This window comes from Corvus cornix, chromosome 1 (genome assembly GCF_000738735.6).
Source record: "Corvus cornix cornix isolate S_Up_H32 chromosome 1, ASM73873v5, whole genome shotgun sequence".
NCBI classification, from domain to species: domain Eukaryota; kingdom Metazoa; phylum Chordata; class Aves; order Passeriformes; family Corvidae; genus Corvus; species Corvus cornix.
In genome coordinates this window covers 42,181,612-42,204,389 of record NC_046332.1, presented here as the reverse complement: position 1 = coordinate 42,204,389, position 22,778 = coordinate 42,181,612, and the positions used below count along the sequence as shown (strand labels likewise).

The window sequence follows — 22,778 nt, the reverse complement described above, 5'->3', positions numbered from 1 at the left end:
AAACAGTAACTGAAAGAATGATGGGTTTTCTGGTCCTTTCATCAGGAAATAAAAATACAGTAGTTCTTCAACATCTGTTAGAGACCCAGAAAAGAGTGGAGGGAAGCAATCCAATTCATCTGCATGAACTGTTTTTTGTGGTACAGCACCACCACTCCCTCAAAGTGCTGACATGTTGGAGTCCAAGTCTGACTTGGGGGAGTAAAACAGAGATGGGAACAGGCAGAGTTTTTCTGAGGTCATATAAGGACGTAATTTCTTTTCTGTTTGTAACAAATAAGCAAATGGTTTTTTGCTGTTTCCCTTTCCTTCCTTTCCCTGCAGTAGTTAAGCTGACAGTTATCTGCAATCAATACATTACAGGAGCTAATAAGCTGCTGTGTCTGCTGGTGCTGAACCCAGAAGCCACAACAGCCTGTGCCTAGCTGTAAGGTAAGGTTGGGACATTCTGACTTAGCTTCTGGGATGCAAAGATACTCTTCTCGGTGGTGCAGAGCATGGGAAGCACCATGTCAACTGCTTCCACTGGTGGTGCATCTTGAATACTGCTCCCATTTTGTCATGTAAAGCTGGGGCATGTAACAATAAAAAGCCAGGGAGAGGAAGAGAGCTGATGGAAGAGAACAGAATTTTATTTGTGTCTCTTGGAACAGTATTATTTAGTCTTATGCTCTTCCGTATTTTTTAACTCCTCCTGTGCTTCACTGGACATGTGGACTAGGTGTTACTTCCCCCTCTGTACTAAGTTTCCAGCTTGGCACAACCACATGTTCACCTTAAAGTTTTTTAAAGTCATGTCAGCTCACACCAGCTATAATCCCTGGTTCACACACACCAGCCATACCTTCCAGCTGTTTTCAGAAGCAGAAAATACCCCACACAGCAAGAAGTGCTCCATGTCAGTCTGTTCTCTGCTCTCTGAAACCTCTTTCCCCAAAACTGAATAATGGTGTTTCTTTAAAACACGGCTCCTGATGTATCTTGAACCCCTTCTCCCTCCCAACTGAGGGTCAATGGAGGGCAAAGAGCCCTTCAGGAGCTTCAGGAGCAAGATCTCAAACTCATTAAAGCCCTTACTCCAGGTAATCTCTCATTTCTGAGTCTGCAAAGGTGCCTGAAGAACCAGGGCACACCACCTGCCACCTGTGCTCCAAATCATCTCACACAGCACCTGCTGAAACCTTGTCAATTATCTGCTGCACACATGGATTTGCACTAACTGTACCTGGTTCTTTTTCTGAGTTGTCTGAAAACAGCTTTCCATTTTCCAGCTGATTTTAATAATAACTGAAAAATAAATTATTTAATTAAAACATTTAATGGATGGAGTGGTAGTAAACAGGACATTGTAAATACAGCTATTAGTACACCAATAAATAATTGTTGAGGTCTTCTGTTACTATTTGTCCCTGTTTTAGTGACTTATATAGTATAAGGAAAGAAAGGGTTTGTCCTTTTTTTATTCTTTCTATATACATTTGCTATTCAGAATAGTTCAACAGATCATCAAAGACAGCTATGGGAGCACTTCTTGTATTCCTTTATTCGGTCTTTTGCTTTCTGCAAATATTCTTGTGTTTTAAATCTCATTCATTGTCATGTTTTGTTCAGGACGCAATCTCCTCTGACACACAAAGCAGATGAAACTAGGGATTTCCAAAGCTAAATTCATAACTCTTGATCTCTTAACAGCCCAGAGGCTCCAGGTGAAAGCAGTAATAGATTCACATCCTCTGTGGCTCGTAGAAAGTGAAATATGTGTAACATATATGACCATTAAGTTGTACTTGTAGGTAGATGAATCTGTGAATACAAACAATGGGGATTAGCATACATTTGTTAGCAAAAATGTACTTAAAGGTCTTGGAACCTGTTTACCAAGCTTCTACTACTGTTGCTTCAAGCCACAGTCCCTGCTGGGGTTAGGAGATGTTTTTTTCTTATGAGAGGGAAAAAGCCCCACTGTTTGTATCCACCTTAAGTATTTTTCAAGGCAAGTTGAAACTTGAAAAAACTAAGTCCTCACATCTTGGCACACCTAAGCCATGCTACTAAGGGCGTCCCACACCACCCTTCTGTGCTGTGCTGTACCAACCATCCAGAACAAACCTTAGGGGCTCTGGGAGCTTCACAGCTCTGAAAACTGGATGAAAATCATGCTGATTATGTAAAGACCAACAATAAACCCAGCGGGCATTTTTTTTCTTGCCTACTCTGTATGGCTCCTACATTCAACACAGGTAAAGACACTGGGTGACATATCCCAATGATGTGTTGATGATATGACAGTTTATCTGTGATTTTTTTCAGTCTTCAAGTCAACACTGGATTTATTCAGGAAAAAAAATTAAGGGTTGGATAAAGGTATTGAGGCTGGCTGACAAGCATCTTGATGATCTCACTGGGTGTCCAAAATGGTCCCATCTAGCCTTAGAATACAATAATCTGTGAACATTATTACATGCTATCCACACTCCCACTTATTTTGGTGACCTTTACTTTTTCTTCTTGGAAGCAATGATGCTCATAGCCATCAGTCAACATTTCCTCCCCCAGACTGCTTTCACATCTCTCCTACATCATCTGTAAGGACTTGGATCACTTCCATACGGGACGACACCTGACCTTCCAGACACGCACGTTCATGGGACATACGTAATCCTGCAAGAGATGCCAATGAAGGTCCTCCCAATACACCTCTTATGCTCTTTTTCTTGGACCTTTGCTTGTGCCTGCAGACAGCAACTCTAATGATTATCTATATAACATATCACTTACAGTATTACTCTGCTGCTTTTACCACCCAAGAGAAGCACTGAACAAAGATAATGATTTCTAAAAAAAGGACCTGAGAAAGAAAAACCCCTGACCAGTTCTCAACTGGAGGTCACACACCAAGATACAGAGACGGTGTTAACAGGATGTGCAAGCAGCCCCAGAAGCCAGCTTTTTACTTGGCTTGTCCGTTCTACTTGGAGGGTAAGTGAGAAAAACTCCTGACTCAGCCAAGACCCCATGACTATTGATTTTTAAAGGAAATTATCCTCCCAGCTGCAGTGTTTTTGAAAAGTCCACTCTTAAACACTCCTCGCAGTTTAAACGAATGGAAATTACGAAGGCTGGAGGCCTTTATTAGCAAACCTCACTGGGACAGATCCACACAGAAAACCTGGAGGAAATCACTAAATGAAGATCCTACACTACTCTGCTGAGACATAAGGTCTGTAAAATCTTCTCCCCTTTTCCCCTCATCAACTTAGGTGAGGAAACAGAGGGCTCAGTGTATTGATGGACACATGCTATTTAAAAAAAATTATAGCTTTTTCTCCTGAATTTTACGTGAATGTATCCGTGTTTGATATCTTTTTCCCTTATACTCAGTGTTTTCCAGACCTTAACACAGCATCATCCAGATCTATATTTCATGTTAACTACTCGCATGAAACACTTCTACTGAACATCAGGAATATTAAAGTAGAACAGGAAACTTTTGGGGATAAATAATAATCTACGTTTTGTATTTTCTTTGCGCTATTTCCTCTCCTTCTGCTGTTTCTACCTTGAATATGTATTACATGAATCACTTTACCCACTGGGAAAACAGATCAGACCCTGACATTGTGGTATCAGTGAAATCTCTAATAAAAAGAAATCACAGAATGGTTTGGGTTGGAAAGGGACCTTGATGATCATCAAGAATGAAGCATAATGCATACCTGAGGAAGAAATTAACAAAACCAGAATATTTTTTATAATAATTCCTAATTATTTTGCAAAATAATTTCTAATATTAACATATGCATACCCTCTTACATTGCAATGTGAAAATGTAAATTCCATATCCTTGGACACAGGCAAGTAAAACATGAAAGTCTCAATTCTTTTCAGCAATTAACTCTCTCTACCTGTAAACTTTCCTAAACCAATTTGATGGATAGGCACTAGGAATACCTGAACTGTACAAAAAGATGATGTGCAATTAAAAATGAAGTTCCATTTAGGGGTTTAAAAGTTTACTATGAAAATACACCGTAGAAGCAACTGGAAGACTGTGCGTGCAGAAATGGCACATGATCTACCCCACAGAGGGTCTGAAAGTGAGAAACAGAAGAGCTGTTTTGAGTAGTTAAATAATTATGTATTTTAATATGTCTTCAAACTGTGTTTAAAGCCTTTCCCCAAAAATAATCTAATAAATAAGCTAGTGAAAAGTGTAAGTACTTCTTTCTCTTGGGTTGTATTTGTATTTACCGGAAAAAATAACTGCATGTTGGCCATGAATATAGTGAAAGGTACTGCACAAGCCTGCATGCTTCAGGAGCAATTGCTGCATATAAATACAACACTGAAATAGCCTGTGGAACACAAGAAAACAGTTGCCCAACTGACTCTCTTTGTAAACAGGCAATTATGTACCAGGGGTCCAATGTCTAAACATTTTGGTTTTTAAAAATAACAGGAGTTAAGTAATTTAATACTTTTAAAAATTTGAGCTATGAGATTAAAAATGAGAACATATTCACCTTGCAAAAAAAGTGGATTCCTACTATTCCTTCTTTATGAGAGGTTCCAATCTGCAATCACTGCTCAGGTAGAGCCACTATTTAGATCAAAACCAGCTCTGTCTGGGGGAAAAAACTGCAGGACAAGGGCCAGTGTTTGTATTGGAATTTATTAATGTCAGCATAGCTGGTCAAAACCTAGCCATTACAGTAGCTCTGTTGTAAGTATCCTGGTATTCCCACTTGAGTCCAACATAAAATTTCTCTATAGTCAGCTCTGGAAGAACTGGTGAAGAGGAAGGACGAGCTGGGTCTCCCCAATGCATTGCCAGGACAAGGGTGACAAGATATGTGTCACTGTGGTTCCAGCTTCTTACCATAAGAAGCCAGGAACTCAATAGCTGCAATTATTTGTACAAGTCAGGCAGACACTTCATCTGGACCATGGGAAAAAGAGTAGGGAAGAAACACAGTCCTCACAAGGAAGTAGCACTACCGAGAGAAGACACTTGCCCTATGCATTATTGCACAGAGGAGGACAGATTCTCCTAAGTGCTCAGGAGCAAGCAGTTCCCAACAGGAGGGCAGGTGCTGCTAACGACTCTGGAAAATACTAGAATGTCTCTGAGTGCCAAAATGCAGGGTAGCCTTTCTATTTGAACTTGGGTGCCTGAAAGCAGATATCGTTAATATAGAATTTTTGAGATTACTTAAGATATAACTGCATTGACAAGCAACTGAATCCATATCAACATTGACAAAAACCAGTAAGATCTTTAAAAGCCATAATAAAACCCAGAAGCTATGTAAGAAGCCAAACTAGACAGAGGAAAATGTTAAAGCTTCTGAGAAAATTTTTAAAAGTAAAACAACACCAAAATTTCCAAACAAGACACTGTGATCAGATACTTTTGAGTGAATTTATTTTCCAAAATTCAGAACAATTCTTTATTTACACAGGAATAAATGATCTAGTTTGACTTTGTGTCCTATCACATAACTTTGGTATGCCCACCTCAGTTGCAGAAGCAGACTTGGTGCTGTACTAGTCCAAAATCTTTGCCTCAAGCTAAGTACCCAGAGGAATAGAAATCCACAGAAGAGGCCAATTTTTCCCTATAATTACACTGGTACAATCATAGGGACATCTTCACTTTTGCACTAGCACAAATTTCGTACCCTTTAATCAGTCATATATTAAGGAATAGGAACTATGAGAAATGATTATTTGGTCCAACATGTTTAAATACAAAGAACTTCACCTGTTCCCAATCTGAAACTGCACAATTCATAGTAGGATCTAAAACGGTTAAGAAATCAAAGCAGACGTCTTCCCTGCTCATGAACAAGCAAGTCTCAAAACAATCAAGACCTAAAAATGAAATGCATGAGTTATTTTGACTAGCATACAAACTTAGAATACAATGATAAAGCTGAAGTTAATCAATTTAATTTACTTGTTAAAGTGCTTTGTCCTACACAACATGTACCGCACTGCACTGGCTTCTGCAGGAGGAATGAAGGAACACAATCTTTCTTAGTAATGCTCTGAAATGAATATTAAATTATTTCTATAGGCTACTATAAAGCTTTTGAGTTTAGAGTTTTTGTCAGTCCAGTAGCATGCTAGGACAATAATTGTGTTTAATGCCAGGGAAATGGATGTTCTAGATTTTTAGGGTAGAAATCTGACTGTATGTCAGAGAAGGCCCATCATTTATTTTCTCAACAATAACCTTGAAAATTAAAACCAGACTCTGATGGACTGGAGATATTGACAGTTGATCTTCTCTCTGTTGTATGACTATTTACAAATATCACATTTAGAGATATGAAACTCTTCAAATATGGTTGTTCTTATCTCTTAAAAATATACAGAATCCTTCCTATGGCAGATGACACCCAAGTACACACATGTTCTTTGATTTCATCAGCAAGTGCTAATAATAAAAGTATTAATAGAAACTGTTTTCAGTAATTGGAGTCTAGCTTGAGATAAATTCCATGAATTAAAGCAACACATTCACTTCAAAAGGATTTTTGTAATCAAACCTATCTTAGAAGGGTAAAATTTAATCCAGTTCCATCTTTCTAGCCAACTGGTACACTATCTACTTTTGCAGTTAAAACCTGACTGTGTGGTAACTCCCAACACACTCCAAACTGCATCTTTGGGAATACTGCACTGCTCTTGATAGCAAAACACCATTCAGCTGTATGAAATCTCACTTTCTAAATAAAGAACACCATGGTTTTAAATGACACTGATTATTCAACCAAGGTTATGCTTCTATTGCTAAATTGAGTTGTAACTATAAAGCAGAATTAATAACCAAATTTAATGAAAATCCCATTATGATGCAGCTGAGTAAATCAAAGTTGAAACTGCTGTAGGTAAAATGACAGTCACAATATAAGAGCAATACTACATGCAAGTCTATTTCCTCAGCTTTCTGGAGGTAGCAGAAATTTAACTCCAAAATGACACTGCCTCTCCCCTCAGTAGCATGCACAAGCCCAGAGACAGACACACAGAGGGGGGAGGGTGGCAAGGGAGGCTCTTGTCTGTCCTCAGGATTGCCTCTGACCTCAGTAGACCTTCCCCAGAAACTTCACTCCCACTGGTGAGGCAGAATCAGACCCTCCCATTCCAGGTCATCAACCCCACATAAATCTAGAGGGCATAAGAATCAAAGCACTAACTCTTGAAGAAAGAGGAAAGTTATTCCAAGATAGAAAATTTTTGATTCCAGTGGCCTTTTCTTTTCATCCATGTGGCACATAATAAACAAGGTTATGTTCTGGGGGGTTGTACCTACTGGGATTAAAATCTAGTAAAAACGAACAGTGCAAAAGAGGAAAGAAGTGTCTGATTTTCCCTAAATCACACTTATTAGGTGAATTCGTATCAGAATACACATGAAGTCAAACAGACTCAAAGAGAAAAAAGCTTTACTTTTAGTATGAAACTCTAATGAAAGACTTGAATCAATCTCTCTTCTTCCCCTTTAGCCTACTTCTGTGCAAGAACTGCAGACCGCTAAACATTAAGGATTTTTTAAACTTCAACAGAAAAATACTCAGCCTCAAAACAAGAGCTGAAAGGCAAATAGCTATTTGTAAAATTATAGCACTACCTCTCCTAAGTATTCAAGCATGTTTAATGTTGACTGTGCTGCTGAGATATAATAATGTGCTATACAGATGGTGCACGGAGGGAAGAAAATTATTTTGCGTTCAGCTAAAGAATAAATATATACAGTCCTCTCCAAAAATCAGTGTATTGCTCCAGCATCTGAATGCAGGTAGATTTCTAATCATGAGCAGAATTTCCTGCTTATAAGGTGCAAACCAACGTATGCCAATAGACAAATGTTTCAGCTCCGGTGTATTGTGTTCTGATGAGTAAGAATCTTGTACTATTCATGTTTTGGAATAATTTCAGCTCTGTCAGTAAGAGGGATTCTCTGAATAATGTATGTAGTGCAAAAGAAATGAACAGAGTTTAAATGAAACACGCAAATGTGAAGGGAAAAGAAAAAGGACTGAAACCTCCAGAGTGATATAGATCAGATCAATTTTGCTAACTCACAACAGATTCTATCTGCTAAAGCAACATGTTTCATATGCATTCATGATTTAAAATAAAAATACTGATGTTCTAGGCCTGTTTGAAGAAAACAAAACCACATAAAATAACCACTGGAAATTAGCTATGACACTGAATACACAAAATGATTCCAATTCCAAAAGTACTCCTGGGTGAACATTTTGATGTATGTTTTTTACCTAGTGAAAAGAAAAAAAACATTAAAGTTTTTCCAGTGCTGCAGTGAGTTACCTGCTGGCATGCCATCCATAATCCTTTGGAATAATCTGTCTACTGTCCCTGACACATGCAAGGGGTCAGGCCCTGAATCTTCACAAGCAACCTCTGAAGCAAATGGAAACAGAAACAGAGGAAACTGGTAATGTCTCAGAGCTTTATGCTTGAACTCACATGCATATTCATCTCAGTCCAGCAGCTCTAAAGCTTTTGTGCTGTATATCTGGGGACATGTGCTCTGAGTAATTTCTGTGCAAACAGCAAGGTCCAAAGCCACCGTTTCACAGCAGTTCAGTAAAGAGTTTTCATTTCATATTGCCATGAAATCACTTAATTCAGAGCTAATGGTGGGGGTTTCTTTAATTAGGTTAGAAAAACTCACATCTGCGCTTTAGAAGCCTCTGTCAAGCCAGCAAATTCAATCACATGGAAACCAGTGTCCTCCAGCTATCAGACAATTGATTTTTGCAGGATTCTGCTCACATTTAGCTTAAGGAACATGAGATATGTTCATTCAGTTGCCAGTCGCTTTGCCTACATTTCATTAGGAGAAGATCTGTTGTTTAAAAAATATTCTTCAGTATTAAAATGTTTTTAAAAAGACGATGTAGTCAGATTATTGCCATGAGACTGGAAAACATGAAATAAACGCAAACGTGGACTAATGCAAAAATACATGTGGGTTTAAGTGGCAAATAGAAACATAAATAAGGCCTCTAGGATTATTTCTTTTTAACACAGACATACAGAATTATATGAGCATACACACACAAGCACATAAATATACTTTTCCCTTTCTTCTCTGCCTCCCCCCATACTACAAGGATTCATCATTTCTAAAGCCATTAAACACTTTGGAACTGAAACTGGGTTCAGCTTAAAGAGGGAAAAAAGGATCAGGTTATGAATCACTGTTTCTATAAATGACAGCAAACATAATGGGAGATATGTTCCTCAGTTAAATTAAGGCAAAAGTAACAAGGTGGTTGGAATGAGAGAAGAATCTGCTGCAAACAGTGTAAACGGGCAAAGTTTTGAGCAAACACTTTTTGAATTTAAGGTGTTTAGTTTTGCACAGAAAAGTGGTCCAATTTTAGACAATTTAAAATTTGTGCAAATCAGAATTACTTCACTAACATTCAAATGGAAATACTGAGCAATATCCTTAATCCAGAAAGTAACAACAGCCTGAGAAATTCTCAGAACTAGATGCATAGGCAGAATCTAAAATAATTGAAATCACCTAAAATCACTGATTTTAGTACACAAATATTTTAGTCCCATCCTCTTTTACTAAAAATGTAAGTTTGAAAAAGGTACTGTGTCATTGGTCTCCATGGAATAAATATTATCAGTGCTTGCAAAAGTTGACATGAATTGTAATATTTTCTCAATGAACTACACCTGCATAGACCTGATTCCTTCCAGTTTCAAAGCATCTTCTGAAATGTTTTTACCTTAGGGAATTTGATATTGATTTCCATGGTAAACACAACTAATACATTGCTTAATACAGAATTCACACTTTATGGGACATCAGTCCTTCCTGCACAAAATGAATGGAGCCATTTTGGTAGCTCAGAAGCTTTTCCTCTTAAATAAGGTGGCAAGGTCATCTGAAACTTGAAGTAGCAAAGACTCGTATAAATAAATTTAGCAATCATACAATAAATTATTCATGAGAACTGCACAGCATACTGTACGTTTACATATTAAAAAGTGCCACAGAGATGGCAGTGAGAAAGTGAAGAGAAACACGACACGTATTTTAAAGGCACGATGAACACTAAGACATTCTCCAGCATGTTGCTATTTTAAACTCGCTCAGCAATGTTGCTTAGTGCATCTACTTCCAGAGGCAATTCACTCTTGAATGAAGAGGAGGGATTCAAAAACTTAAGAGCCACAGAGGAAAACCTACAGAGTCCTGAAATATGAACATCAAAGTAGTAACGCTACTACAGTCTTCAGCTTTGCCCCACTGTATACCACTGTCTTACATAATAACATGAACTCCTTTTAAGAAGCCAGACACACACGAAAATAAATAGAAATAATGCTTTGCCCCTCTCAGAGATTAGGCATATCTAGGACGTGGTTTTTTACCACTGATAAAGACCCTGAGGTGACTGAAGTGTAGCAAGTTCAGCTAATTAGACTTTGCTTTTTTTTTAGTAATAAATTAATTAAATATTACCTCATTTGTTAAGGGCATTTCTTGCTCTGTCTTCCTCTCATTGTGTATGTGCATCTGTGTCTATGTGGGAGGGTGTGTGTGTGTTTATAAAATATATAGTAGGACGAGAATATTTGTTCCAGTTGAGGTGGTCTGTGAAATCAACTAGATCAGATACTAACTTGATTTGGCACCAATGTATGGATGCATAGAGACATATCCACAGGATGTATGCATTACAAAATGGTAAGAGACATTTACAACCTAGAATATAAGAGCAGGGCTGCCTCAAGTGACATCACCAGATCAACTGCAGCGTCAAGCAACTCAGATTTATTATCCTGCACACCACTGCTTCCCTGTCTCCTTTCCAGCCATTAGAAAAGCATTTGGGAGTACACACATTATCATATATTATCAAATACACTCAAGGCACAGCATGCACAGAAGCAAACGAGTAACTGTGGGGTTTAATGCACTTATTGAGACATTCATAATTTTTCTTTACAACAACAAAATTCATCTCCATAGAAACCAGGAAGCAAGAAACTACAGTAATAACACTAAAGTAAATGTCACATCAGGTTAGTCAGCAGAAGGCAGGAGAAGGGATTTTGCTCCAGTTAGGAACTAACAAGGACTGCTGCCCCTTTTGCTCTTCTGCGAAGGGTATCTTTACCGAAGACAGACTTCCTGATGTATTTACAATGCAAGATAATGATGTGTTTTCCTGTTCTTGATACTGCAATTTACCAGTAAGGTGGTCAGATCAGTGGCATGTTTACTTACAGGCATTTGTTACAGCGAAGCTGTTAGCTGTTTCAATGTTGTCTACATGAGGAACCAAATTGAAAGGTGCTTCGGATGCATTGGGGCTGGTGTTATGAAGAAAGATTGCTAATCGAAAAGCAGTGTATTCCTGATCTGTGTTCCTGATGAAGAGACCACCTACAAAAAACAGGGGAAAAAAAAAGGCAAAAAGCAAAAGAAGCTGGGTAAATAATTTGCAAGCTACTTACTGTCTTGTTAGACTGAGCAACTGTCTCTCCTAAAGCTGCACAGTAAGGCAAGTCCTAAGACTTTAATGGATAAGGAACTAATAATATTCATAATCACAACCATTGCCTTTAAATCACTGTCTCAAATCAATTTTAACCTCCCTGATGCATTCATGCTTCTTTTCTGACTTCTCGGCTTTCAGCCTTTCATACATAAATACCCAGATTTGTCATGATTACAGTGACCTTTTAAAGTGTTTAGCCTCCATCTCCCTGAATCTGAACACACTGGTAACTCAGCTGCTCAACAGCCTCTCACATTAAGTGGCGGGCTGATTAAGCGGAACGATGCTTTCTGGATTAAAAAAAGAAAATACCAACTCGGTGCAGGATAATCTGCAGTGAAGAGGAATATAATGAACTTTTCTCCTCTGCAGCCATGTGCAGGCAGGGAGCAGCTCAGCCTTATTAGTAGCATCTTTACAAGTCCAGATAAATGATGCAGTGATGGAGCTGAGCTGGAAAGAATTCAGATAGCTGCGTCCCATCCGAAACACGTCCGAAAGGAGGGAAGCAGGAGGCTATGGGAAAGGGGTGAGGATGGGGCACAGGACTACAGGGAGACAGTTACAAACCCCTAAACTTTCCAACTACAGAGAGAAACGAAGGACGGCGTTGCCTTTTACCCCCTATCCCCGCCGGCTACCGCAACCTCCGGTGCCCAGGACTCGCCATTCCTTCGGGAGTCAGGCAAAAGCAAGGGGACGCGGAGGGGGATGAAGCAGCCAAGGGGCATCAGCCCCAAACCCCTTCCTGCCGTGCCGATATCGCACACCAGGGGCTGGAAGGAGTTCTGCAAAAGACAAGCATCCTCCCTCCCGCACGCGAACGCACACAGAAATATTTACACACACGGACACACGGAGGCACATATACAGAACCACGAGGATGATTCGTAAAGGCAGGGAAATGGGATGGTGCTGGAGGAGAAATCTGCAAAAACTGCCTTCAGAGCCCCCTTTTCCAACTCACTTCGCAAAGGATTAAACGCCTGGACACACGCACGCAGCCCAATGCAGCGCTTACCTATTTGCACGCTGCTAGGAAAAGCTCCCATTGCTAGTCCCCAAAAGCCAGAAAACAACAAGACAAGCTGTCTGCAAATTATCCTCATCTTCTCTTCTGCCTCTCTGTCTCGCCTTCTCCCGCTCGCTCGCTGGATGCTGCTCAAAGAGGCATCGAGGGCGAGCAGGATACACACAAAACCAGGAATTAAAAAAAAAAAAAAAAAAAAAAAAAAAAGGAAGGGAGAGAAAAAGAGAGGTTTCCTTCTTTTTCTTTTTCTTTTTTTTCTTTTTTTTTTTTTTTTGTCTGGTGGTTTTGTTTTAGTATTTGTTCGCTATCCTCTCCCGCTCGCGCTCTGCCTCTCTCCCGGCTGCCGCTTCAGCAAGCCATGCCGCCGCGGCGGATTTTTCCCGCAGTCTCCATCGCCGGGGAGCGGTGTGTGTCCGGCTGCAAATGTTGCACATGCAGAAGATGGTGGTGAGTTTGGCGGCGGGGGGCAGCGTCTGGCGGAGGCGCGGCGCGGGCGGACATGCGCCGTGCGCCCCCCCCGCCGCCCGCACCGCCGCGGGCGGGAGCTGCCGCCGTGCGCGCCGCGCTCCGCCCCGCGCCTGGCCGCGGAGTCCACCCGCACCCGCCGCACACACGGCATTTGCCATTATTTTTAATTGTTTTGTGGGTTTTTTTGGTTGGGTTTTTTGGTTTTTTGTTTTGGTTTTTTTTGCCCCCGCCGCTCCCCCCGCCTTTTTCCTGCCGCTCGCCCATCCGCGGGCGCGGAAGTTTGTGCCGCGGGCGTAGGGTGCGAGGGCCAGGCAAGGTCAGTGCCCCGGGCTGGACGCGGGGCGCGGGAGGCTCGGCCGCGACAGCCCATCACTGGGGCTGCTGCTATTAAGTACTAATTATTATTAATGAAGGTGGCTGGGCGGACGTGCGTGTGCTGAGCGGCTGCGGAGCGGGGGACGCGGCTGGGCAGGCGTGTCCCTCCCTCCCCGGGGGGGGCGCTCCGCTCCGCTCGGGAGCAGCGGGACCCCTCTGCGCTGCCGGGCTTTGCGGCAGAGGATGGAGCGGAGGGACGGTAGCAGGGAAGCGCTCAGGGCTGTGGCACTCATGCTGAAGGGAGGGAGAGCGAATGGAAAGGAAAACTTCACTGCTCCTATGCTGCTTCCTTTTTGCATTCTCTCTCTCTTTTTTTTTTTTTTCCTTTTTCCATTTTTTTTTTCGTTTTTTTCCTTAATATTTTTAAGTAGGAAAAAATGATTGAGCTCTTCTAGTGTCTAGTCCTTTTTTGGTGCCTTTGAATTTTTCTTTTCAAACCTTGGAAGTTTCCCAGAGGAGCTGCCAGAAGTCTGGGTCTATTGCAGTTAATAATTAAAAGATACATATATAATAAATGATAGGTAATGAAATCATCCAACAATAGCTGTATGTCAGAGAAGGGAGCTTCTAGTTTGTGGCTTTACAGCATATTTCTATCAGTCACAGGGAATAATTGGAGTTGCAGTAGCATAATTTTAAAATGTTAATTGGCAATAAGAAAGAATATTGATTTTTTTAAGGTGAACTTTGTGGCTCTGCTTTGAAACACACATATTTGCTCCAAGATCAGAGTTTTGCCTCCTTTCACTCAAGTTTCCTTTCTTAGTTTTTTACTGCACCTTGTATCCTCAAACTCTCCTGTTGCAGGGTGAAAGACAACCCCTGTATTTGCTGCAGAGGGTGACAGTGATTTGTGAAGAATGATTGTGAGCTCCTTAGCATCTACCACATACTCAGGAGAGTAAGCAGAGAACATTGAAAGCAGAGATGGACAGACAGACAGACAGACTTAGCATCATGGATGTGTGCAGCTGTGTGCATGACACGTGTGTGTGTGTGTTTGGGAGTCTGTGGAGTTCCTGTAAATTAATTACTTCCTGAAATATTTCTTTGCAGATCAATGGCAAACAGACTTAGCCTGCCTTTCAGAATACTCATTCCTTAATGTTTCAGTAAATCTTCTACTTGTGTTTATTTTCCCTTCATATTTTCCAGTCTTTCCTCTGAAACATGTTGCATGGTTGTTCTTCACCTTATTTACTCATGTCTTTTTGTGGCCTCTGCTTTTGCTCTTGCTTGATTTTCTTTTCTTCTTTGCCTCCTTTGTTTCCCTGGATTCTCCCCAAAAGTTGGTTCCTCTTTTCCTCCATTCTTCATCATTTAACTTTCTGACTTTGTAAACCCAAATAAAAACCAATGAAAATGAGATAGTATTTCCATGGCTGGCTGGTTCTTTTCCACTAGGAGCAGGTGAACTTGGAAACAGGTAAAATATTTAGTTAGTTTGCTGGCACATAGGCATGCGAATTCATGCTAAATAAGTATTAAATGTTAGGATTTTAGACATAAATCTGTTATAGTGGGTCAGCAAGTTACTGCCTGCTAACCAAGCTGAGCAATATGCTTTGGTCTTTTTCGAACACAGTAGTAGCATGTTAATTTAAATTAATTTGAGACTGCACAATGATAGGCTCTGTATGTGGAACATACAGTGGTCTAACCTGATCTGACCAAGAGTCTCACCCAGCGGTTCCTGCCTCAAACCTGTAATTTCTGTTGGAGTTGGACAATATATTTTAGAGAAACATCCAATCTTGATTTAAAGACTTCAAGAGACAGGAAATCCATCACTTCCCTGGGTAAGTTGTTCAAGTTGATATCTACTCTCATTTGTTAAAACCTGCATTTTTCTAGCTTTGGTTTCTAATATTGACTGTCAGAGATGAACCCAGTATTCCTGTAATGGTATCACTCAGCGCTATTCCTGGAAATAACCCCGTCCTCCACTTGACGCTCCCTTGCTCAGACAGTTCAGGATCATTTTTGCAGCTGTGGAAAGCAGAGGAAAGGAAGGGGATAAGTCCATACTATAGAAATTTTGTTTAAAAGACAGAAGAGGGAAAAAAAGTAAAGAATTGTAGTTTCAAAGGAGAAAAATCCCATTTCAGTAAGTTTCAAGAAGTGAATGGCAGATGATCAAGTAATTGATCAAAATGTTTTTCTGACAGAAGAGCTGGAACAGGAAAGGTAGCAGGGATGCAATCAAGATTAAGACTGGAGGGGAGGAAAGGTGAGATAAGATTTTAGACTCACTGCCACTCTGGTCGGTTAACTTCGTCTGATTGCCATGTGCCCACAAAGTTGCTCTCCCATTCCCAAAAGGGCAGGGGGTGAAAAATAAGGTGAGAAAGCTGATGGGTCATGGTAAAGATGGGGAGATCACTCACCAGTTACTATCACAGGTAAAACACTCAAACTGGGTGAAGTTAATTTAATTTATTTCCAGTGAGGAATAGAAGAGGATGGTAAGAAACAAGGACAAAACTATAAACACCTCTTTCCAGGCTCAACTTCACTCCTTCTTTCATGACTTTTCTCCCTTCTCCTCCTGAGCAGTGCAGAGGGATGAGGAGTGAGGGTTCTGGTTAGTCCATAACACTTTGCTGCTCCTTTCTTCTCCTGCTTTTTCTCTGCTCCAGGGTGGGTCTTTCCCATTGGGAACAGTTCTTCACCAACAGTCTGTTCCAGTGGAGGCTCTCCATGGGATGCAGTTCCTGACAGAAAACCTCCTCCAGCATGAGCTCTTTGAGGGCTGGAGCTTCCTTGAGGCACCTCCACCTGCTTCAGCGTAGGGTGTTCCACAGGATGGCCGGCTGGATATGTGCTCCATCGTGGTCTTGACCATGAGCTGCTGCTGTGCCTGGAGTACCTCCTCACCTCTTTCTTCACTGACTTTGGGGTCTGCAGGGCTGTTTCTTCACCATTTTTCTCACTCGTTTCTCATGCAGCTGCTGTGCAGTGGTTTTTGCCCCTTTCTGTAATATGTTATCCCAGAGGTGCCATCAAGCATCACTGAGGAGATCAGATTTGGGCAACGATGGGTCTGTTTTGGAGCTGGATGAAACTGGCTCCTTTTGGGAGCTTGTGGTGTCTTGTGACAGAGGCCACCCCTGCAGCACACCCTTCCACCCCAGCCTTGCCACACAAGCCAATATATCTGTACCCTGCCAAGCAAGAGGAGACCAGAAGGGAGAGCCTGTGTGTTTTCCTGGTGGCAGCTGGGGAGGTGCTGCATGAAGCCATTTCAGAACTGAGGTCCCAGGATTCCCTTTGTTCCCACTTCATAGTCAGGCAGACTATGAAGGCTGTGGCTGGTGATTAAGGGAGCAAGGGACAGATCTTGGAGTGCCACAATGAAATGTAAGAGAAATTAAGAAATTATTGAAAGAAGCTTTGTTGAATGCATCAGTTGTATGGAAGTGATAGACTAGAGGAGGTCTGTCTCTGGAGTGCTGACTGTTGGTGGGGAAGGCTTGCTGTGCCTTAGGGCACAAACAGCTCCTGTTGGCCTTGGCTGGAGGCCATGACTAGAGAGAAGACTGTCAGGTTGAGGCTGACTATCTGCTGCAGCACGTGAATGACCCCTGCTGCAAAAGATGCAAGAATATGTATTTTTTTTCCCCTCCAGCAAGGTTTGGAAACGGTTGGCTATTTCCTTGATCAGATAGTCTTGTGCTTGAAAAAAAAGCCTGTATGAAAAGACCCTGCAGGAACTGGAATAATATGAGAAGATTTACTCTAAAGAAGAGATGAAGGCTGTATGTTAGCTAGGAGGAATAAAACTGCAGAGAAGATACCAGAGGCATTCATCTTATGGGAATCCCAGAAGAATCGCAGGGTATGGAGGAGACAGACACTTTCCACTGTGGACAGAGTTTGTGTTGTGAGTGTAATAGATAAATATCCACATGCTGAAGTAGCAACTTTGATTCATATTTATATGTTCTTTCATCCAAAATGCAAATCCCAGCTACGCCATCTAGTAAAAAGGCATGCCATTGTGTGTCTGAAGATACATAATGTTGTGAAGGAGAAGAGGTCTTGAGTGAGAAAGGGGGAAAATAAAGCCGTGCCAATTGTCAAGGATAGACTGTGACAATTAGGAGCACAGAGAGGAGGAAAGGAGAAGGACAATTTCACTAGCAAAAGACACAAAAATAAAGATCCATCATCACCCCTTCCTAGCAGATTCCAGGTGCACAGAGGCAATGTCAGCTTTAAAACAGACAACACCCTGCCCCTGGCATTTGTCAGGGCTCCTAATGAGTCAGAGTAGGCAAATGTCTGCACCACAATGGCTCCCTGTGGCACAATCATCTGGGCACAGACCTCCATCCCAAAAAGGGATTCCTTCATTTATATTAGTCTTGCTTCAAATACAATTTTCATTGCAGCTTTCACTGTGTGGCCACTTGAAATGCTTCAGTAATAAATAAGTGATGGCAAAACCAACTGAGTCAACACTCTGTCCTTTCTTGCCTTATGAAATGCTGTAGCTCACGTATCTGTCAAATAGATCCCTTAGACTGTAAACTCTGGGACAAGGCTTTGTCTTTTGTGAAATGCTGAGCACTTCTAGGCAATAAAAAGTAAAGAAGATATGAACCACTTACACAGAATTTTTTGCACTCCACCCTTTGGCATGGTCTCATGTCACCTTTTGAAGTGATACCAGCAGTACTGAGTAGATGAGCAGAACACCAGAAGAAGATACAGTTTCCTTTCTGTAGCAGAACCCTTTTTCAGGAAGTTGCTTTGCAGCAATTTCTTCCATTTTGCAAGATTTTGTCCTCTCATTTTCATTCTTATTATTTTTCATTCATCTAAATTCTGGGGTAGAGAGAACAGTTAATTTTTTTTAATAGTACTTCTCATTAAAAGTTTTATTTTGATACTGGAACAACTGTAGTACAATTCATCTGGCTTTGAACGTGTTCATCCACCAATCCTACTCCTTTCTAGTGTGCTGCATGTTCACATCATTCTTTGCAAACCTAATGACCTGAAGAAATTAAAGGGATACTATAAGACACCATGACCATGAAATGAGAAGTTGTGAAAAGTAAAAAAACCCTGATTATAATTTAAGTTGTGCTGATATCAGTCAGGTTTTACTTCAGTCTGAAAAAAATGTGGTGACACTGATATAATTAAGAACTGCCAAATTAAGTTAGACTCAATGTCCATTTATAACAGTATCCTATGTGTAACATTAACTTACAGAGGTTTATTAGGGAAGAGTATGAGAACTGATGAGCTTTTCATTTAAACTTTAAGGGACTTGAGAGAGGTTATTTATTGCTGAGTCCTCTGACCTCCTGGCAGTCACAGCTTTGAGGCTTCTAAACTAAAAATTTTCAAGAGGTCCTTGTGTTGAAGAGTTGCCTACGGTTCTTGTCTTATATTTCCTTCCAGTGTCCAGCAGCATCCTATGCAAATGAGCTCTATAACCCCATACTAAAAAAGTAGTTTATTTAGTTTGTTTTAAACCTTATTTTGTATTGACCATGTCCTGGAAATTCCCAAAGGCAAAAAAAAAAAAAAAAAAAAGGTTTACCTTCCCATATCCATAGCTTTATACACTGTTATAATAGCACCCTTCAGTCACCTCTTTCTGTATTCCCACATCTTACAGTCTATACTATGTATCAATCCTCCTTGGCACTATTCTCTCTGCCACATCTTATGTCTTTCTGAAAAACACATGAAATAGGACACATTTTTTCAGGTGTAAAACTGGTTTCTGCTTAACTCATTTTTTTTCTAATTGTTCCTAAAACATCATTTTCCTCTGAGCATGAGGATGATGGTTTCAGGAATATATCCACAAAGACTCCCATATCTCTTTCCTGAGTGGTAATAGCTAATTTAGAGCCTATCATTGTGTATGCATAGTTAAGGTTATTTTTCCCATGTGCACTGCTTTGTATTTTTTTTGATACAGAATTTCATTTGCCGTTTTATTTCTCAATCAATTAGTATTGTGAAATTCTTTTGCAATACTTCCCAGACAGCTTCAGTCCCTGAGAATTTGATAAAAGGAAAATTGGAATCTATGCCCTTTAAATTTGATCTCGTATTCATTACATTTATAATGGTTTAATAGTTTTTTTCTGTCCATATTAATAACCCGGGCTGCATCATGGGATATACCTGAGAAAATACAAAAGTTTGAAGCAGTGTTTCTTTCCTAAGTACAGCTTATTGCAGTAGTAAATGCCAGGCAATTCTGAAGAATAGGGCAATTTCCTCATCAATTAGAGGTATGCTTGTGGGGAAAATGCAGCAACTTAAAAGCATTCCACCTGAGCCCATCTGGACTTGTTTATACAGGGAAAAATGTCGACTTTTGTTAATGCTGACTTCTGCCCATCACTTATAATAATTCCTGAATCCAAACGAGTTATTGCTAGTCTTCTAGGTACTGTACAAGTTAGACTAACTCACTGTCTGTAAACTTATGTGAAATAGGGTTTAAAATAGGTGTATTTCATTCTCATTTTCTATAGAGTACTTTTCTAAAGTAGCAAAGGAAGGGTTCCCCTGGAAATATTTGAGGAGTCTGGTTAGTGATCACCCACACCAAAAAGTCAGGTTGTTACCTGAAAGGGAGGGTACAGGTTAAGAAAGGTCATTCGCCCACATGTTCCTCTGCCATGGACAGGAAACATGCATATGGCCCCTCTGAATCACACAGTACTTAAAAATTCCCTTTTTTTTCTGGGATCAGGACATTGGTTCTACATCTTCTTAAGGAAAGAACAGTCACAGTAACAAAGACAACCCCCTGCAGGTGAATGCTTTGTAGTGAAACTGAATTCGGTGTGGAATGAGAGGGGAAGAAACCAGAAGAAAATCAGGAGACAGAAGCTCGATTTAGATAATTACAGATATTGGGAATGTGAATTCTTATGAATAAAAATTGTTTCTTCCTAAATAAAAAAAAGATTGTCTCTTTGGGTTATATTTAAAAAAAACCCAACAAACTAAAAACCAAACCCACAAAAACATATTAAAACATCACACTAGTTCCATGAAAAAAAATTTCCCCCCTGAACATTTTTGTACTTTGGGGTTGTTTTGCCAAAAAGTTGATGAAAAATATTTTTCATTACCTTACCAGTTCTCATTAAAATGTTTTGCCATAACCTCTGTGACATAATCGACTCAGTAGAGTGAGGAAGATGTCAGAACCATATAAAGAATAGCCTCTGTTCACTACCCATAGCATTTTGCTGTATTGACCTAATTGTCATTACCTGTGAAAAAATACCCCAAAGTTCACCTTTGTTTGAAGGTGATAGTTTTTAGCTCATTTCTCTTGCTCACCTCCCAAGTGCTGTCACCCACATGAAGGGGTGAGCTGGTTTCGGTGTGGCTTGTGCCACCACTATCAGAGAATCACCTCAGCAGCTCCAGCTGCAGAAGTCTCAGCACTGAAGATGCTGGATGAGCAAAAAGGACAATTCCAGATCCAGGGAGAGAAAGGGAATGGTGCAATTGCTGAGAAGAAGCCTCTGCCCTGTCTTTTTAACTCATGAAGTGAAGCAAATTTGATAAAAAATATTTCAAGGATGATAACCAGGAAACCTTCAATACTGTTTCTGCAAAATCATACTTACAGAATGTAACTGCAGTTTGATACACTAAACTGCTCATAAAAATTAGTTCTAGTGAGGTTTATTGCCAATAAAAATGATACTTTTCACGTATGTCCTGTGATCTTGTCTTGCATTTCCCAGTCCCTAACAGACCTGTCTGCATGTCTGAGAGACAAATATCCTGCTGTCATCCCATCTATACTTTTGTACCAAAGCATTACTTACTTACATGAAGCTATTTCTCAGCCTCAGAAAAAAACATACAATCAAGTAATGCAATGCTTATCTCAAATCACACACACAGATATTCCTTTTTTTTCTGCTTAATTTTCACATTAATTAGAGCTCATACAATATTGCCTGGATTTGAAGATACATTTTCAGCCCACAGTTTTGGCCTTTCTGTATTCAAACTTGTATTATTCTCTCCATGGTAGGGTTAAAGTTTATCTTAAATAAATCTGTCTCTTTGGCTCAGCTCTAGCTGGCTTCCAGCCCCTGTCCCCCACACCGCAAAAGCTGCAGACTAGATAATTGCTGTCATTCAGCTATAGCCATGTGCTGTGTTTGCAGAAGTAGAATCTGCTTCCCTTAGAAAATCAGTCTTTGATGCACTAAATGCTGTAAGTATAAGTTCCTACAAGTATTCTGACAGTCAAGACATGTCAGTATTTATCCAGTCATTTCTTCTTCAGAAATACATAGTGAAGATGCCATATCGAGGTGGGTTTATCTGTTGCATTATTAAGTAAAGTTTATGAAGCAATTTAGTGCTGTAATGATCCCATCTAGCACTAATGTCCCTGAAAAGAAATGAATTTATAAGCTGTTGGTTTATTTAATAGTTGATACATAATGATTCATACTCTAAGGACTAGGGATTATTGGTAGAAAGTTTTTTCATTGAGCATCTTTTAAAACAGGTCAGATTTTGTCTTAATCATTGATGTATACATACTTATAAAAATTTCCCAAAATACACTTTATGTTAACTTTCTCATTCCTTTGCTGTGCTAAATAGCACTGTAATGTGTAAGTAAGTGCAAGGCAAGCAGGGGTGCCTTTAGGGGAAGAAGATGCTACTTTGAGAAAGGGTGAAATTATCTAACCTTGTGTCACTTAGAGCACTCTTTTAAAAAATCCATAAGTGGTCCTTACTAAAGCACATCATGTGGTCATTGAATTAGAAATGCAGGGATAGAATAGATTCCAAAGGTTATATCGTCCAGTCCTCTGGCTCTGGGAAGGAACAAATACACCAGAGCTTCCTACAGAGATTTTTATCTGCTACTTTTTTTTTAGAATTTCTGCTGAAAGACTCTCCAAGGGTGTCCTGTTCAAGCTTTCTCCTCTCAATTTTTTTTTTTATTAATATATCACCTATATAGTCTTTACTGCAAGTTACATTGGGTTCTTTTTGTCATTCTTTCACATGAACAATTGGTAAGAATTGATCATTGTCTTTCCTATTAACAATCTGCCATATCTTAAAAGATCTATCAAGCCTTTGTCTGCCTAGACTAAGAGAAACCGTTATTTTTGCAGTCTTCCTTCACTACTGAGGACTTCTGAGCCCTCTTCTCTTTCCTGCTGTTTTCTTCTGTATTCTTTCCAGAGTGACTATGTGTGTTTTGGAGTATGGCACTGAAGGCCAATGGCACTCCTTCAGCTGCATTGTCCCTGTAAACAAGTAGAAGGAAGTGATTCTCACCCCTATCTTGCCTGCAAAATGCTTGA

General features: G+C 40.2%; 1 protein-coding gene across 8 annotated transcripts in view; it reads right to left on the bottom strand.

Moving 5' to 3' along the window:
• The window catches only part of GRIA4 (glutamate ionotropic receptor AMPA type subunit 4), a 216,934-nt gene extending 204,121 nt beyond the window's left edge, over positions 1-12,813 (bottom strand). For 7 of the 8 annotated variants that reach the window (XM_010400583.3, XM_010400586.3, XM_010400584.3 and 4 more), the window contains exons 1-2: positions 12,589-12,771; positions 11,294-11,452 (exon numbers count right to left, since the gene is read on the bottom strand). In XM_010400583.3, coding sequence (XP_010398885.1) covers positions 11,294-11,452; positions 12,589-12,676 — 247 coding nt within the window. In that variant the 5' untranslated portion in view covers positions 12,677-12,771. Of the gene's footprint in view, positions 1-11,293; positions 11,453-12,588 lie in introns of all 8 variants that reach the window. The other variant, XM_010400587.3, reaches the window with a different exon arrangement.
• Between the last annotated feature and the right edge of the window lie 9,965 nt (positions 12,814-22,778).